We start from the raw sequence: 19,772 nt of genomic DNA on the forward strand, positions 1-19,772 counted from the left end.
ACTGTTTGGACTCACCTGTCGCACTGTTAGCCTGCAGCTTCCTACCGGTATCTCCAACGGTAGCCAGCTCCCTGCTGTTTTCAAGGATTCGTTTTTCGTCACTGTTCCGCTGCTCCATACTGTGACTACAAGGTTTATTTCCTGGACAACCTGACAACTGGCACAGTGTGGTTGGTCTTCGTTGGCTGGGATTGCTGCCTCCTCAGGCTAGCTGTCGGCTAGCCACCCTCCGGTTAGCTGTTGGAAGCTAACATCTCCAGCTAACTCCACTGTCTCCTCTCTGTTGAGTAGCAGCGACAAACGTCTCTACCACTATCACGGATCTTCTATCATGCTGTGGACCATCTCGTTTTGTCTGGCATGTCTTCTCTGGTCATCAAGTCATTGGCGACCGACTGACAACGGATTCAACATTACATCCTTCCCAGCTGGCATGTCTCTGAAATACTCCGTTTCACAGCTACTCCAACTCAATAATGTCAGCGCTCCTCCGTGCCTCTCAGTCATCAAAACACTTGGACTCCTGCATCGCCCTCGCTACATCCACCGATCCTCCCGGAGAAAGTTTGTTTACTCCCGGTCTGACTCCAATCACATCCCCGCGCTCTGGTCTCCCCAGCGCATTTCCTCAACAACATTACGTCATCAAAACAACCCACATGTGCGTTCTGTCTGCCTCCGCCCCCTTCCCAAAGCACACCAGTCTGACCAAATCCAACCACATCTCAAATTTGCTTTGTTTAACACCCGATCACTAAATAAAGATAAAGCCCCTCTACTCAATGAATTCATTATTGACAATAACCTGGACTTTCTTTGCTTAACGGAAACATGGCAAAAACCCCTGGATTATTATTTTCTTAATCAGACCACCCCTGACGGCTACTCCTACATGGTCAAACCACGCCTCCACAGGCGTGGAGGTGGAATAGCCACATTCCACAAAAGAAGCATTGACACAAGCAATATTACCATCCCGGCTGCCTCCTCATTTGAACACCTTGCTTTTAAACTGTCTGGTCCCAAACCCCTAGTCACTGCAGTCATTTACCGGCCCCCCAAACCAAACCCAACCTTCCCCTCTGACCTGTCTGAATTCCTGACACAACTCTGTGCTATCTCTCCATCCATCCTTTTAATCGGTGATTTCAACATTCATGTTGATACTTCGGACTCCAAAACCGCCACAGAATTCCTGGACATTTTAAACTTTTTTAATCTCACCCAGCATGTTGATTTTCCCACTCATAAGAGAGGTCACACACTGGATCTGGTCTGCACATCTGGCATCTCCATCAGTAATCTCACCTGCTCCGACCTCACCATCTCTGATCATCTGGCTATCACCATGGACATTCTCATCCCTACTCCTCCAATCAAGCAGATGCGTTCCATAACATTCCGTAATCTCAAATCCATCCACCCCTCCTCTCTCTCCTCCCTACTGACTGACACCATCCCTGATGCCTCCCTCTTACAGCATGGCTCCCCTACAGACCTGGTCAACATCTACAATAACACTCTCTCCTCCTGTCTCAATCAGCTCGCCCCAATCAAAACCAAGTCTGTCTCCTTCACTAACTCCGCCCCCTGGTACACCGATCACCTACACCACCTTAAATCCAAGGGCCGCCAGCTCGAACGGCTATCCAATAAAACCGGTCTCACTGTCCATAAAGAGGCCTACAGACAACATCAACAGCTCTACAAAGACGCCCTCAACTCTGCACGCTCCTCCCACTACTCCGCTATCATACAGTCTGGCAGCAACAACCCCAGGACTCTCCTAGACCTCAGCGCTGCTTTTGACACCATCAGTCACCCCATCCTCATCACTCGTCTCCAGTCCTCCGTTGGCATCTCCGGAATCCCCCTCACCTTGCTCCAATCATACCTCTCACACAGGCACCAATTCATCTCTATCAACAACTGCAAATCCCCCACTGCCCCCATCACTCATGGTGTCCCCCAAGGCTCAGTACTTGGTCCCCTGCTCTTCATCCTCTACATCCTTCCACTTGGTCTGATTCTCCGCCAACATGGCCTGCGTTTTCACTGTTATGCAGACGACACTCAGCTCTACCTCTCCACCAAGACTATCACTCCAGCCACTCTCTCCACCCTCAGCACCTGCCTCACAGACATCAAAACATGGATGCAAAATAACTTTCTTAAACTAAACTGCAATAAATCAGAAATCATCATTATCGGTCCAAAATCCCTCACCAGCCACACCCAGGATTTCACCCTAAATATTGATGGTACCATTGTCACCCCCTCCACTCACGTCCGTAACCTTGGCATCATCCTGGACCCCACCCTTTCTTTCCTCCGCCATGTGAACCACATAACCAAATCGGCCTTCTACCACCTCCGGAACATTGCTCGTCTCCGCCCCTCCCTATCACTCTCCGCTGCTGAAACACTGGTTCATGCATTCATATCATCACGACTAGATTACTGCAACAGCATCCTCTACGGCTCACCAAACACTATCCTCAATAAACTCCAATATGTCCAAAACTCTGCTGCCCGCATGCTCACCTCCACCCGTCGCTCTGATCACATCACCCCTGTCCTCCACGACCTCCACTGGCTTCCAATCAAATACAGGATACATTTTAAAATACTACTCATCACATTCAAAGCCCTCAACAACCTTGCCCCTCCCTACCTGTCCGACCTCCTCCACCGTCACACGCCCACCCGTCGCCTTAGGTCTGCAGATGCCAACCTCCTAACACCTCCCACGACCAGGCTCCGGACCTGGGGCGACAGGGCCTTCGCTGCTGCTGCCCCCTCCCTCTGGAATGCCCTCCCCAGCCATATCCGTGATGCAAACACCCTGACATCTTTTAAATCAGCCCTCAAAACTCACCTTTTCAATCTTGCTTTTGACCTCTAATTCTGTCTGTGTTATTTTATTTTATTTCTGTCATGTATTATTTTTGTTCTGTTTTTTTGTTTTGCCATAGTTTGTCTCTCCTGCCCATGTAAAGCATCTTTGAGCACCTGGAAAAGCGCTATATAAAATAGATGTATTATTATTATTATTATTAAAGCTGCACTATGTTGTTCTGTGAGAGTCAGAGAAGTGAATCATTATATATACACAGGTCTATTTGGTATATTACCCTGAAAAGTTACTGTTTCTTTGGTGTCGATGGTGGCTCAGGAGCTAGAGTGGTCGTCTGGTAATCTAAAGGTTCTCAGTTCAATTCCGGCTCCCTCGTGAGCAAGACACTCACTGTAACTGCTCCCGATGAGCAGGTCGGCACCTTGCACGGTCGCCTCCGCCGTCAGTGTGTGAATTGGTGAATGTGAGGCACGCGTTGTGACACGCTTTGGATAAAAGCACTACATAAAATGCAGACCATTTACCATTTACAAAGGCAGGGCCCGCAATTTTGTTAACAAACATAATATTACTGTGTTTGGTGCACAGTGCCTAAAAATTATTTTGTTTTCATTCATGATAACAATCATAACATAAGTGTGATGGATCACGGGTTTATGTGGGTTTTATTTTAGTTTATTCTGAGGTGCTTTCGGCTTTATTTCGTCTTTCTGTGAGGGGACAGCTGTCTATTTCGTCTTTCTGTGAGGGGACAGCTGTCTATTTCGTCTTTCTGTGAGGGACAGCTGTCAATCACTGGCCTCTGCAATTAATTGCCAATGCGGCATGGCAGGTGTGTGGGCTTGATTGCCACCTGATTGGTGTCAGGTGTGTGGAGTGCCTTTTAAGTAGGTTTGGTTGACTGTGTTCGGATGTTTGTCCATTTCGTGCTTCGTGTGTGCATCTCATGCTTCTAGGTTTTTTTCTGTCCCTAGTGCTTTTTGTATTTCTTGTCGTTTTCAACTGCTAGGCAGTGGTGGTTATTTTGGGGATTTGCACCCAGTTATTTTATACTGGTGTTTTGTGTTTCCTACAGTTTTTATTTTTATTTATTCTATTCTTGTGTTTTCCCCCACCCTCTCTCATCGCGCAGCGATTCAGATTCCCCTTTTTGTGTGTGTCTGTGTGTGTGTCCTACACCCCCCCCCCCCAATCCTGACAATAAGATAGAATAATTCAGAGAATTACAGTAAACGTCTTTCGCAGACAAAACAAACCCGCCCTAATGCAGCTTTAATTAGAGGCCCAAGTGCCGCAGGTGCTGCAACCCCATTGTATTCATATCATTATTCCTTTGGTAGCAATTAAGGACATCGTGCTCTGTAGTTACCAGGCGATTGGAAGGAAATTACACCACAGGGGAATAAGTGTGACATAATCACACGTTACTCTGTTGTTTCAGTGTTATTATAATTATACGGGGGAATAAGTGTGACATAATCACGTTACTCTGTTGTTTCAGTGTTATTATATACTGGGGAATAAGTGTGACATAATCACACGTTACTCTGTTGTTTCTGTGTTATTATATACTGGGGAATAAGGGTGCAGTTACACCTTTCGTTTCATCTTCGTATTGTTGTCATATGCGTTTCGCCGCGACGTTGTGCGCCTCGAGTCACACTTTCGTTTTTTTCCGTTTTTGTCACCCGAGCACACTGATGTAGTACACTGCCAAAGCAGTAGGTGGCAGTAGGTGGCAAACATGAAGGCAATTTCAACCAATCAGAACTTGAATGTGCCTGCAAAGCAAATGTCAACAAGGCGGCCACATCTTTTGCCTAGTTACCCAATGCAGCAATTCTTTTTCAGCAAAGCCTAATAAAAGTGCAATAAACAAAACGGATACATTCACTGTGTGTTCTGCCTGTCATTTGTTGATGAAACAAAACTAACATCAACACAAGTGACCACCAAGAGCGGATAGTTTAGTCTAAAAAAAGATCGGTAGCATTGTTAGCTGCATGCTAACGTCAATGGAGTATGCCATTATAACAATATAGCATTGTGGCTAGAAGCTAACGTTAGCTCACGCTACTTAGCCAGCACCAAACTGATGATATCGCGAGCTATCAGTAGTTAGATAACATTAGAGACAACGCTGTGTGTATTAAACAAAGGTGAATAGATGACTGGGCCATTTTGTTTAATGCTTGTTAAGTTGAAAGAGGAGCTCTGAGCTAACAGGGTCTGCATCCTGATAGCTCACGTTAGCCAGCTGCTCATGCAATCGGTAATGCTAGCAGAATGAATGGATGTAAACTTTATTTAACATATTGCATATGGGTACAATACAATACGGCTCAATACAAACAATTGTTAAGGGAATGCAGACTGTTGTAGCTTGGACTGGGGTCCTTATAACAATAACTTGACAACACATGGTAGCTGAAGCTATTTGGGACACGGAGTTATGTCCCAAACACACACACACTGTTGTCACCGGAAGGGCACGCAGATGGTATCTACTGCGCATGGGCGTTTTCGCAACAACGGCTCATGCAGACTACACGCTGTTGTCGGTGCGTTTTTTAGCGTTTCTCCAAAACGCAAACACAATTTAGCGTTTCAGCCGTATCCAAAAAAAAAACGCCAAAAAACGCATTGCTGTGTAATAGGGACATGAAACGTATTCAAAAACGTATAAAGAAACGCGACAAATAGACTAGTCTAACCATGGCCTAAGTGTGACATAATCACACGTTACTCTGTTGTTTCTGTGTTATTATATACTGGGGAATAAGTGTGACATAATCACACGTTACTCTGTTGTTTCTGTGTTATTATATACTGGGGAATAAGTGTGACATAATCACGTTACTCTGTTGTTTCTGTGTTATTATATACTGGGGAATAAGTGTGACATAATCACGTTACTCTGTTGTTTCTGTGTTATTATATACTGGGGAATAAGTGTGACATAATCACGTTACTCTGTTGTTTCTGTGTTATTATATACTGGGGAATAAGTGTGACATAATCACACGTTACTCTGTTGTTTCTGTGTTATTCTATACTGGGGAATAAGTGTGACATAATCATGTTACTCTGTTGTTTCAGTGTTATTATATACTGGGGAATAAGTGTGACATAATCACACGTTACTCTGTTGTTTCTGTGTTATTATATACTGGGGAATAAGTGTGACGTAATCATGTTACTCTGTTGTTTCAGTGTTATTATATACTGGGGAATAAGTGTGACGTAATCACGTTACTCTGTTGTTTCTGTGTTATTATATACTGGGGAATAAGTGTGACATAATCACACGTTACTCTGTTGTTTCTGTGTTATTATATACTGGGGAATAAGTGTGACATAATCACACGTTACTCTGTTGTTTCAGTGTTATTATATACTGGGGAATAAGCCAGGGATGGTGATCATCCTACATGGCTTGTCACTGCAGAATAATTAGGGAAACAAAAATCAGTTTCCCTCAGATTTGACCACCTCATCAGCACCAAAATTGGGGCGTGTGTCATGAGGGGACTGAGATACACAAGTGGTCTTTTAAACGGCCCCATGGATGCACAGTAAGGTATTTAGGATCACCTATAATAATAATAATAATAATAATAATAATAATAATAATAATAATAATAATAATAATAATAATAATAATAATAATAATAATAATAATAATAAACTATTATCTATTATAACTATCATAAAATAATTGCGGCCCAAAGTGCTTCACAGCAGAAAATATAGTAAAATAGACATACCATTTGCATAAAATAGACAAAATAAAAGCAATGGAGAAAATAAGAAAAAAGGTAAAAGCAACACAGACAATAACTATGCAACAAAACCATCAGAAAGAGCATACGAATAGCAGCATAAACAACAATAAAAATAGCTCTCACTTACAATACAATGATCACAGTGTGGATGTAGTCAGTGTGGCAGAGTGCATTAACACTTTCAGTGCCCAGCAGGGGGCGCACATTTAGTGCTTGAATGCCCACCATCCACTGCAATGTTAGCATTAATATCGCCTAATCTATGTTTTAAATTATGGCTATGTGTCTAATCTGCCCGTCGCATTATCAATGACTCATTTCCAGTCAACATTGTCGAAGCGGATTGTTTTTTTATCGGTTCATTTCCGTTTTATAGCATTTTGAAAAGCCCTCATTTTCACGGAAAAATTTAAGATTCCATGATAATCGCCCTGTATTGTAATATTCTAGAACGTTGTAATTTTTCAACCTATTTATGAATCGTTTTCAAATAAACGCTAGATTATCGATAGTATATGTGTATGTGTGCACGCTGGTGCCGCTCGCTGAAAATCTATTCTCTCAGTTCCTGATCACTCTTACAGTCAAACAGCCATATCACATTATAGGGGAAAAGCTTATAGCTCAGTGAAAACGGGTCTGATTATCCTAAGACTGGTAAAATAGATTCCTTACCTGAGATCAGATGGTATCCAAATGGATTATTCCAATTCCTGAACGCCATTCCAGAAATCGACCCTTTTATTGATCCCACGCGTATACTGTAAAACACATATTACACGCTGTGCTGAGGGTCCAGGATGCGTGTTGCTTAATGACAGCGGAAGAGTGCAAGGGCGCTTCCGCATTCTTCGCCGCGCATGCGCATGAGGTCCTCGCTTAGTTCAGACGCCCCATTCAACACGGTGAATCCCAAACTCGAAACTCCGTTAAGCTCCAGAGAGAGAGGCTGAAAACCGCCAGTTCTTGCCCGACGGATGGGAGCCGAATCGGGATCCGAGTTTTCTGATGAATAGCCCCAAAACATGGAGGTCGCGATTCGCGAACGGCGACGGCTTCGCTGACCAGAGCTCTCTCAGATTCAAAATTGCAGCCTGGAACATACATGTTTCGGAACCAATGTGTAACTAGACAGTTACAATATAACATTTATATTAATTAACCCAGTTAATGCCTTAAGAGAGAGTCTGGTGGTCAATTACTACGGAAATGTTGTGTCTTACTAATAATAACTAATTCCGCGGTCAATATAAGTCTCTGTGATACTTTCTGAATATGATTTGGGAATGGGCAGGGTTATATTAGAAGAAAGACAGTGTAAACAATATAATTAACTCTGAATATAATAATGACGAAAAATAAACAGGATACACAACACAACAAGGTGCACTACCCTACCCTGTTTATTTTTCCTCATTATTATATTCAGAGTTAATTATATTGTTTACACTGTCTTTCTTCTAATATAACCCTGCCCATTCCCAAATCATATTCAGAAAGTATCACAGAGACTTATATTGACCGCGGAATTAGTTATTATTAGTAAGACACAACATTTCCGTAGTAATTGACCACCATGAGGCTCCCCCAGGTGCTCTAAATACATGTTAAGATATTCAAAATCGTCACAGCAGTATAGTTTGTTTATACTTCAGAAGTGATGTACAGTGACGACTGAATCTGGTAGTTGGTTGTTAAAAACGCGAAATAACATAATAACGTTACGCTTTCTAGTTCAGTCAGCTAGTTTGTTTATACTTCAGAAGTGATGTACAGTGACGAGTGAATCTGCCTCGCGCATTTCATAATCATTCAGAAGTGATGTACAGTGACTGCCTTGCGCATTTCATAATCATTCAGAAGTGATGTACAGTGACTGCCTCGCGCATTTCATAATCATTCAGAAGTGAATCTGCCTCGCGCATTTCATAATCATTCAGAAGTGAATCTGCCTCGCGCATTTCATAATCATTCAGAAGTGATGTACAGTGACTGCCTCGCGCATTTCATAATCATTCAGAAGTGATGTACAGTGACTGCCTCGCACATTTCATAATCATTCAGAAGTGAATCTGCCTCGCGCATTTCATAATCATTCAGAAGTGATGTACAGTGACTGCCTCGCGCATTTCATAATCATTCAGAAGTGAATCTGCCTCGCGCATTTCATAATCATTCAGAAGTGATGTACAGTGACTGCCTCGCGCATTTCATAATCCATTTCATAATCATTCAGAAGTGATGTACAGTGACTGCCTCGCGCATTTCATAATCCATTTCATAATCATTCAGAAGTGAATCTGCCTCGCGCATTTTATAATCATTCAGAAGTGATGTACAGTGACTGCCTCGCGCATTTCATAATCATTCAGAAGTGAATCTGCCTCGCGCATTTCATAATCATTCAGAAGTGAATCTGCCTCGCGCATTTCATAATCATTCAGAAGTGAATCTGCCTCGCGCATTTCATAATCATTCAGAAGTGATGTACAGTGATATTAGAAGAAAGACAGTGTAAACAATATAATTAACTCTGAATATAATAATGACGAAAAATAAACAGGGTAGGGTAGTGCACCTTGTTGTGTTGTGTACAGAAAGTATCACAGAGACTTATATTGACCGCGGAATTAGTTATTATTAGTAAGACACAACATTTCCGTAGTAATTGACCACCAGACTCTCTCTTAAGGCTTATATTGACCGCGGAATTAGTTATTATTAGTAAGACACAACATTTCCGTAGTAATTGACCACCAGACTCTCTCTTAAGTTATATTGTAACTGTCTAGTTACACATTGGTTCCGAAACATGTATGTTCCAGGCTGCAATTTTGAATCTGAGAGAGCTCTGGTCAGCGAAGCCGGCGCCGTTCGCGAATCGCGACCTCCATGTTTTGGGGCTATTCATCAGAAAACTCGGATCCCGATTCGGCTCCCATCCGTCGGGCAAGAACTGGCGGTTTTCAGCCTCTCTCTCTGGAGCTTAACAGAGTTTCGAGTTTGGGATTCACCGTGTTGAATGGGGCGTCTGAACTAAGCGAGGACCTCATGCGCATGCGCGGCGAAGAATGCGGAAGCGCCCTTGCACTCTTCCGCTGTCATTAAGCAACACGCGTCCAGGATGGGTCTGATCGGCTCCGGTTGCATGCGTGAAAGGTAAAATGTGGATTCCGGATTTTTTTTTTCTCATCCATTTTCATTGAGTCCAATCCAAAAGGGTGCATTACCATCTGGGAGACGATAGGGGGCGCTTTTTCACATCTGAGCGCCTGGTGGGGCTGGTTTACCAACGGTAGACTCGGTTGATGAAATATGAATTCAGATTGCTAATAAAAAAAATAAAACGAGAATTCTCGTTATGGGCATTCAACCCGCGGGCCGATAACCCGAGATATCTCGTGATGGGCATTCAAAGTGTTAAAAGGCTGAGGTGAAGAGATACAGTATGAAAGAATAGAAGACTAGAATATAACAGAATAGAATAGAAAAGAATAATAATAATATAATAATAAACTTTATTTGTATAGCACCTTTCATACAGAAACTGCAGCTCAAAGGGCTTCACAACAGAAAAAAGACAGGCATAAAATGAGCACATAAAGTGCAGACATATAAAAATCACAGTTTTTCACATTAGGATCTAACATCCCAACAGGCCACCTTGTTTATGGTTTGATTCAGTTTTAAATAGACAATAATAAAACGAGTAAGATAAAATAGACAGTGCAATAGTGCAGTGCAATAAAATTGTAGAATAGAATATATAAAAAAATATATATATATTTTACAGTGCAATAAAAATAGTTCTGGATTACTGTTCAACAGTTCAAAGTCGTCTTTACTAGAAACAATATGTTTGCATTTTTTGCATTTTGTTGCATTTTGTACAAACTCAAGGGGCTCATACAGAACCAAGCATTTCACTGTAATGTACATGCACCTTACAATGTGACAAACAAAACAAAACTTGAAACTTGAACTCCCCTCCCGTCTCCGTCTCCCCCAGGTGAGCCGCATGGACCCCCGCTCCCTGGACGTCCTGCAGAGCTGGGACACCGGCTTCCCCAAGCGCAGCGCCGGCGAGTCCTTCATGATCTGTGGCACGCTGTACGTCACCAACTCCCACCTGGCCGGCGCCAAGGTCCACTTCGCCTACCACACCAACACCTCCACGTACGAGTACACCGACATCCCCTTCCACAACCAGTACTCGCACATCTCCATGATAGACTACAACCCCCGGGAGAGAGCGCTGTACACCTGGAACAACGGACACCAGGTCCTCTACAACGTCACCCTCTTTCACGTCATCAGGAGCGACGGATGAGGGGAGGGGAGGGCAGGGGAGGGCAGGAGGGGAGGGGAGGGGAGGGGAGGGGAGGGCAGGGGAGGGGAGGGGAGGAGAGGAGAGGAGGGGAGGATAGGGGAGGGCAGGGGAGGAGACAAGGGGAGGGGACAAGGGGAGGAGGGGAGGAGAGGAGAGGAGGGGAGAGGAGAGGAGAGGAGAGGAGAGGAGGGGAGGGGAGGGCAGGAGGGGAGGGGAGGGGAGGAGACAAGGGGAGGGGACAAGGGGAGGAGGGGAGGAGAGGAGAGGAGGGGAGAGGAGAGGAGAGGAGAGGAGAGGAGGAGAGGAGGAGAGGAGGGGAGGGGAGAGGAGAGGAGAGGAGAGGAGAGGAGAGGAGAGGAGAGGAGAGGAGAGGAGAGGAGAGGAGAGGAGAGGAGAGGAGAGGAGGGGAGAGGAGAGGAGAAGAGGGGAGAGGAGAGGAGAGAAGAGAAGAGGAGAGGGAAGGTGAGAGGTGAGGGTGGGGTGAGGTGAGGGTGGGGTGATGGGAGGGGAGGGGTGAGGGTAGGGTGGGGTGATGGGAGGGGTGAGAGGTGAGGGTGGGCTGAGAGGTGAGGGTGGGCTGAGAGGTGAGGGTGGGCTGAGAGGTAGGGTGGGGTGATGAAGAGAGGAACCGTGGACAGCTCGTTAACAGGCAGGTGGACAAGGTCGGTCGTGGGGCGGGGTCAACTGTTCCTTACTGTTGTTATCCAATCAAAACAAGAGCCAGTGATGTCAGTATCACATAATATAAGATAAGATAAGATTTTCCTTTATTGATCCCCTTGGGGAAATTCAGGCGCCATAGCAGCATGAGGGGAGGGGGGAGGGGAGGTACATGTATGGGCAGGGTAGTAATAGTAGAAAGACGTAAATATAGGCAATATTTACCACACTATTCTAGGACAATATACATCATTACAAGAGGTAAAACATAAGAATATATAAAAACATGCTTGACAGCACTCTCGTCTTGTTTGTTTATTGGATTAAAAACAGCAGGGAACGCTTGGTCCCTCCCCTCCCTGCTCTACTTACTACACACACACACACACACACACACACACACACACACACACACACACACACACACACACACACATAAAACAGATATGAGGATGCTGTATAAAAGGGTGTCAGTGGCTGTTTGTGCCAGTGGGAAAGAAAATAGTGCTGTGTTTTAATCTGGGTTCACCTGTGGATCATCGGACCGTGTTTTAATCTGGGTTCGCCTGTGGACTATCGGACCGCGTTTTAATCTGGGTTCCAGGACTATCAGACTGTAATATGGATTTCCTGCGGACCGTCGGACCATGTTTTAATCTGGATTTACCTGTGGACCATCAGACAGTGTTTTAATCTGGGTTCCTATGGACTATGAAACCGTGTTTTAATCTGGGTTCCTATGGACTATGAAACCGTGTTTTAATCTGGGTTGGACCATCAAACCGTAATCTGAGTTTACCTGTGGACCATTAGATCATGTTTTAATCTGGGTTTACCTGTGGACCATCAGATCATGTTTTAATCTGGGTTTACCTGTGGACCATTAGATCATGTTTTAATCTGGGTTTACCTGTGGACCATCAGATCATGTTTTAATCTGGGTTTACCTGTGGACCATTAGATCATGTTTTAATCTGGGTTTACCTATGGACCATCAGATCATGTTTTAATCTGGGTTTACCTGTGGACCATCAGATCATGTTTTAATCTGGGTTTACCTGTGGACCATTAGATCATGTTTTAATCTGGGTTTCCTGTGGACCATTAGGCCGTGTTTTAAAAAGAAAGCCTAGACTATATGCACCACTGGCTAATGTAGGTCTCACAGGAGAAACTAGAGCGGAAGCCCCCAGTAGCAGGTCTCACAGGAGAAACTAGAGAGGAAGCCCCCAGTAGCAGGAGGTCTGACAGGAGAAGCTGGAGAGGAAGCCCCCAGTAGCAGGAGGTCACAGGAGAAGCTGGAGAGGAAGCTCCCAGTAGCAGGTCTGACAGGAGAAGCTGGAGAGGAAGCCCCCAGTAGCAGGAGGTCTGACAGGAGAAGCTGGAGAGGAAGCCCCCAGTAGCAGGTCTGACAGGAGAAGCTGGAGAGGAAGCCCCCAGTAGCAGGTCTCACAGGAGAAACTAGAGAGGAAGCCCCCAGTAGCAGGAGGTCTGACAGGAGAAGCTGGAGAGGAAGCCCCCAGTAGCAGGAGGTCACAGGAGAAGCTGAAGACAGAGAGGAAGCCCCCAGTAGCAGGTCTGACAGGAGAAGCTGGAGAGGAAGCCCCCAGTAGCAGGTCTGACAGGAGAAGCTGGAGAGGAAGCCCCCAGTAGCAGGTCTGACAGGAGAAGCTGGAGAGGAAGCCCCCAGTAGCAGGAGGTCTGACAGGAGAAGCTGGAGAGGAAGCCCCCAGTAGCAGGTCTGACAGGAGAAGCTGGAGACAGAGAGGAAGCCCCCAGTAGCAGGAGGTCACTGCAGGAGGTCACTGCAGGAGGTCACAGCAGGAGGTCACAGCAGGAGGTCACTGCAGGAGGTCACTGCAGGAGGTCACAGCAGGAGGTCACAGAAGCACTGGCTCAAGCACAGTCACATTCTGTTGCATACCATCCCAAGTCAAAAAAAAAAGGATACTTAAGTATATTTTCTGAAAGTACACTTTGTACACTCTAGCATACTTTTGATGTATTCAGAAGGTATTCTAAAGTTGTGTTAAATTGAAACTACTTAAATTGTACTTTGTGTGTTAAAGGTTGTACTGTACTACTGGATGTGCCTAAATATGTTGAAATTGTACTTTTAATGTATTTTTGCTTACTTTTGCTTATCAAAATAGTACACTTTTAATATGTTTGCTAAAAGTATCATTTAAGTTTGGTAAACCTTTACAGCATATGAATGACTACCATACTAAACATGTGCTTTGAATTAGTACATGAAAGCACAGAAGCGCCAGAAATATATTGAAAAGTATATTCTCAGAAAAGTATATTATGGGTAGAAATATACTTTTAACACACTTTATATACTAAAAATATACTTTCAGTATGGAAAAATATAAAAAAAATTGACTTGGGATTTCTGCTCATGTCGTGTGAAAGTGATTCAGGAAATCGCGGCTGTGAACATGTTGTCGTTAGTGAACTGAATTCCAAGTCACTTTGCACACAGAGCGAAGTTCAAGTACTGATCCCTGACCCCTGACCCTGACCCTGGGGAAGATGTTGTGGGTTTGTGATGTGGTCGTGGACGTGTTCAGTTAGCATGGCTCTTCAATCAATAAACATTACTGTTAAACTCAGTCACGAGTCCTGTTCTGTTCTGTTCTGTTCTGTTCTGTTCTGTTCTGCTCTGCTCTGTTCTGGTCTGCTCTGCTCTGCTCTGTTCTGCTCTGCTCTGCTCTGCTCTGCTCTGCTCTGCTCTGTTCTGCTCTGTTCTGCTCTGCTCTGCTCTGTTCTGCTCTGTTCTGTTCTGCTCTGCTCTGTTCTGGTCTGCTCTGCTCTGCTCTGCTCTGCTCTGCTCTGCTCTGCTCTGCTCTGTTCTGCTCTGCTCTGCTCTGTTCTGGTCTGCTCTGCTCTGCTCTGCTCTGTTCTGCTCTGTTCTGTTCTGCTCTGCTCTGTTATGCTCTGCTCTGTTCTGTTCTGCTCTGCTCTGCTCTGTTCTGGTCTGCTCTGCTCTGCTCTGCTCTGTTCTGCTCTGTTCTGTTCTGCTCTGCTCTGTTCTGTTCTGCTCTGCTCTGCTCTGCTCTATTCTGTTCTGTATCTGGCTGACTGCAACACGGTCTCATCAGAAAACGTAAATAAAATACTAACCGACCACAGGAAAACAGGTCATATATTTACTTATTGTATCAGTGATATCTTTACATTTCGTATGGGCAAAAGTCCAAAAATAAACAGCGCGACCGAGAGTCAAACTAGCAATGATCACCACTAGACTAAGCCACCCACCCACCCTGATGCAAACACGGCAATACTATGGTGATGATGATGATGATGATGATGATGATGATGATGATGGTGATGATGATGATGATGATGATGATGATGATGATGATGATGATGATGATGATGATGATGATGATGATGATGATGATTCCTATTAACGTTTAATGGTTATGGTTAAGATAGAAAGTTAGGGTTAAGGTTATGGTTAGGGTTAAGGTCATGGTTAGTTTAAGGTAACAGTGTGGTTAAGGTTATGGTTTGGGCGAGGCTACCAGAAAGGTTGGTAAAGGCACTTGCCTCCCATGCAAGTGTCCTGAGTTCGTTCCCCGTTTTCTGAAAACGTTAAAAGTTTAAATTGTTTGAATATGTAATATTTGTACTTATTTGTAATACATACACATAAATAAGTCAATATGTAATTTTTTTGTAATATGTACACATTGTACATTAAATTACAATTAAATATTTCGTAAAATACATCAATATATTACTTATAACATACCGTACAATAATGTACCTTTTTCCTGTGGTCAATAAGTACTTTATTAACATATATATATTTTGTATCCACTTTTTCACATCCAATTTTTCTGTATTTTCCTCCCATCCCAATTTAGTCGTTATGCCAATTCCCCCCTCCCCTTCCTGGTCGTTGCGCGCATGTGCCCCCCCACTGGTCGGTCTAGGGAGCCCTGAAGTCTATCACATGCTTCCTCCGATACATAGGAGACAGCCAGCAGCCTCTTTTCACCTGGCAGCGAGGACTCTCATTGGTGAAGTGTAACGCGTGGGAGGTCACACTACCTTCACCATTTCCCTCCCTCGCTGTGCAGGCGCCCTGACCGACCTGTAGGAGTCGCTGTTTACAACGACACGATTACCACCCGCTGACACTGCCAATTGTGCCAGTATGACGACCGGCCCAAGCCGGAGGCACCGCTGACAGCCGGATTCGATACCAGTGTCTCTGCGGTGGTAGACAGACGCTTAGTCCGCTGTGCTACCCGGCCGCCTCTTTATTAACATATTTGAAGTGAGATCGGGCTGCTGGTTTGGAGCGGGTGGATTAAAGAGGAATGACACACATAGCTGCTCTAGTGGTTGATATTTTCACCCTGACATATGACATCACCAATGTCAGGCCTTGCATGGAATGTTTGTGTAGTTCTCTCTCTACCAGTATGGCTGCTTGTAACCATTGATAACCACTTTCAAAAGAAAGTGCCTAGTTTCCGTGCAGTGGTAGAGTGGGTAAAACGCTTTAAAAGCACAATATTACTTTACTGTGACTTGTTCACAAGAACCAGTCATATATTTTTGTTGATATATTTCTCATATATTATCAATACATAGCAATCGTTGTTTTGCACATAGCAACCATTGGCGTGTACAAAACAATGGTTGCTGTGTTACAGGCAGCCATGTTGGAAGACAGAGAACTACGCAAACTACAAAAACGTGCGCAGGGTGAACATATCAACCACTAGGGTTGCAGTAGTGACCCCTAAAAAACAGAGGGATGCCTGTTTGCGAACCCCCTCCCTCAGACTAGCACATGCAAAATGGTGACATTTGACACAAAATAACTATTATTATTTCCCTTTTTCGGGCTATTTAACTTGCTTAAAGGTGCTGTAAGTGGTATTTGTTCATTAAAATAAGTGGTCTACATAAAATAAGTGTATCCCTACTGATATAGATCATCTGCTCAGTAACATGGGTCTCCCAGTCCCTCCGCTCTGCAATAAACAGAGAAAAAAAAATCTGGTATCCACTTTATCCAACTCCACACTGCAAAAATGGTCTGACAAAAATAAGAAATAAAAACTAGTTGTAAGAAAATGTGTCCTTGAAACAAGTAAAATAATCTACCAGTGCAGTAAGCAAATGTGGCTTGGCAAGATTTCTTGTAAAAAAAAAAATCTAGGGATCTCTCTCCTGATTAGTGGGAACGGGATACCAGGAAATGTATCTTCTGTTTACTGCAGAGCGGAGGGACTGGGAGACCCATGTTACTGACCAGACACTCTATACAGGAGGCACGAAAGCCTCCTATCTGGCAGGTGGATTTCTTTCAAACCCGGCAAACTATAGATCAAAATGAAGCTTGGAACCTGAGGGGCGCTTTGCTCTGTTTCACTTACCTTTTGAGGCATGGATTCACCATCTGAGGTGTCTGGGTAATAGTTCACTCCCCCCCCAAAGGGCCCCGACTGACATCAGATAAGATAAGATATTCCTTTATTGATCCCCTTGGTGAAAGTCAGGCATCATAGCAGCATGGGCGGGGGGGGGGGGGCAGGGTAATAGAAGAAAGACATAATTATAGGCACTAGAATTAGATCTGAATACAAAATATGAGAAGAATAAACCGTGTAAACAATATAATTAACGGAATATAAAAAAAACATGAGAAAGACAAACAGTGTAAACAAAGGTGCCGATGAGGCTCTGTATATGCCCTATGGGTTATATTATATGTTGCATAAATATAGGCATGACGTGCAAGAATTGGATGACAATAAGGTTCATAGCAATACTATTACTAATAAAATGAACAACTCGACTCAGTGTGTATACTGTAGTGTGTATATACACACTGCAGTGTGTACACTACTGTAGGCTCAGGCACACTGGGTTCCTCACTCTCCTCCATTCCTCTCTCCCGCTGTCTCAATCCCTCTCGCTCTCTGCAGAAGGCACTGGCAGCAGGCAGGGGGGGGGGGGGGGGGGAGCTGTCCACGGTGCTGGAAGAGCTCGCCAATCCATTGTAAACTAGTAACAGCAGCAGTACTTTCAGACACTATTCATTCCCAAGCAAAATGCATGCCATTTTTATGTCACGATAAATGGGATAAATAAATGGATTGAATTTATATAACGGCTTTTATCCAAAGCGCTTTGCAAATGTGTACAGTATGCCTCACATTCATCCACTCACTCACATTCACACACCGACGGCGGAGGCGGCCGTGCAAAGGTGCCGACCTGCTCATTGGGACCAGTTATGGGTTAAGTGTCTTGCTCAAGGACCCCTGGACACGCTCCCTGGAGGAGCCCGGATCGAACCTTCTGATTACCAGACAACCGCTCATTAAATGTAAATGTAGAGCGGTTGTCTGGTAATCAGAAGGTTTAGTCATGTAGCTGATCCAAAGCGACTTACAGCAGGTTAGCAGGACTATTATGTAGTATACATAACACAGTGCTATTGAATGCAGATTAGTAGTTGATACATAACACAGTGTTATTGAACGCAGATTAGTAGTTGATACATAACACAGTGCTATTGAATGCAGACTAGTAGTTGTAAGTAGGCAGACAGAGTCAGAGATGAGAGAAAAATAAATAAAACTGTTGTACATTATTTTTATTCAGTTACTAATTATTCAATGCCCCCCAGTTAAGGGGGGGGGGGGGGTGGCAACTTCAGATAGTTTATAAAACTCGAATTTTATTCGATTGTTAAGTTCTTTTTTAGTCACTTCTGACAATCAGTTTGGGTTCAAAGCCAAGCATGGTACTGACCTTTGTATCTATGCTTTGAAAGAAGTTATTAATATGTATAAGGGTAGGAATTCCTCTGTGTTAGTGGGTTTTATTGATGCCTCTAAGGCATTTGACCGAGTTAACCACCAGAAACTGTTTTTAAAGCTGAGGGAGAGGGGCGTTGTTACGATGGGGTGGCGAGGGAAGGAGAGGAGAACCCAATATGCGGAATGGAAGGAGGAAACGGAGACGGTAGTTGCTCTTCTCAAACGTTGTGTTCCTTTATTGTAGAACACGAGAGCGATAATAGGTCATCAGACCAAAATACAAAAGTAAAGAAACTGAATAATAAACCAAACATAAAGACGGTGTGAAATCCGACTAAGCGCGTTACAAAGCAAAACAAAAGTGAAAGGCGCAGCCGAGCTGGCACGGAGGAAAACGAACTGAGTACACGAAAAACAAAGGCCACAAAACGGAATACTAACAAACACTTACTTAGACTCAAAACAACAAAAGGGCAAGGACGACGTTGACAGAAAACAGGGGTAACGGAGGTAATGACGCCACAAGGAAGGGAGGACAGACCAAACTTAAATACACAGACTAATTATAATGAGCAACACCTGGCAAGGCCAAACTAGACACAAAAAGCATAACCAAAATACAACAACCAGACAGGAGGACGACATCACACAAGGGAAGGGAAAGCCAATGGCAACAAGCATAAATTATATCACATTTATCACATTAATCATACTTAACAATACAGATATAATAATAGCCTGCACCAGCTGATGGTGCCCGCTAGAGGGCGGCAGGAGACCACTGTTCATCTTGTCCCCACTGCCCCAGGCAGGGCTCAGTCTGGGACCGTGACAGGGCGTGCCTGGTAATATTATTAGAATCCTGGCATTCTGGTATGCGAACCAGACCATGCAGGTCAGAGGTCAGGGGCAATACTGTCTCTGCTCCTTTTGGTGTTGGGAATGGCGTCCGGCAGGGGGGGTTACTTTCCCCTGCCCTTTTACCTTTTTATATGAATGAACTTTCTGTACAGCTTGGCAATTGCCGAACGGGTTATGTGTCACTGTGTGGTAACATGGTGGTGAATCACTTCCTGTATGCTGAGGATTTGAACGGGTTATGTGTGTGGTAACATGGTGGTGAATCACTTCCTGTACGCTGAGGATTTGAACAGGTTATGTGTGTGGTAACATGGTGGTGAATCACTTCCTGTACGCTGAGGATTTGAACGGGTTATGTGTGTGGTAACATGGTGGTGAATCACTTCCTGTATGCGGAGGATTTGGCCATCCCGTCGCCAAGTAGTAGTGGTTTCCAAGAGCTGCTCAATATCTGTTCTGATTATGGAGTAAGATATGAC

The 19,772-nt window shown here is 44.2% G+C and overlaps 1 protein-coding gene across 1 annotated transcript in view; it reads left to right on the forward strand.

Moving 5' to 3' along the window:
- Positions 1-10,972, forward strand: part of LOC311231519 (noelin-2-like) — a gene marked incomplete at both ends in the record, with an annotated part of 163,496 nt that extends 152,524 nt beyond the window's left edge. Inside the window, one exon of the mRNA XM_084318131.1 lies at positions 10,652-10,972. Coding sequence (XP_084174257.1) covers positions 10,652-10,972 — 321 coding nt within the window. The remainder of the gene's footprint in view (positions 1-10,651) is intronic.
- Between the last annotated feature and the right edge of the window lie 8,800 nt (positions 10,973-19,772).

Source organism: Notolepis coatsorum (assembly GCF_963971535.1).
Source record: "Notolepis coatsorum genome assembly, chromosome: 7".
NCBI classification, from domain to species: Eukaryota; Metazoa; Chordata; class Actinopteri; order Aulopiformes; family Paralepididae; genus Notolepis; species Notolepis coatsorum.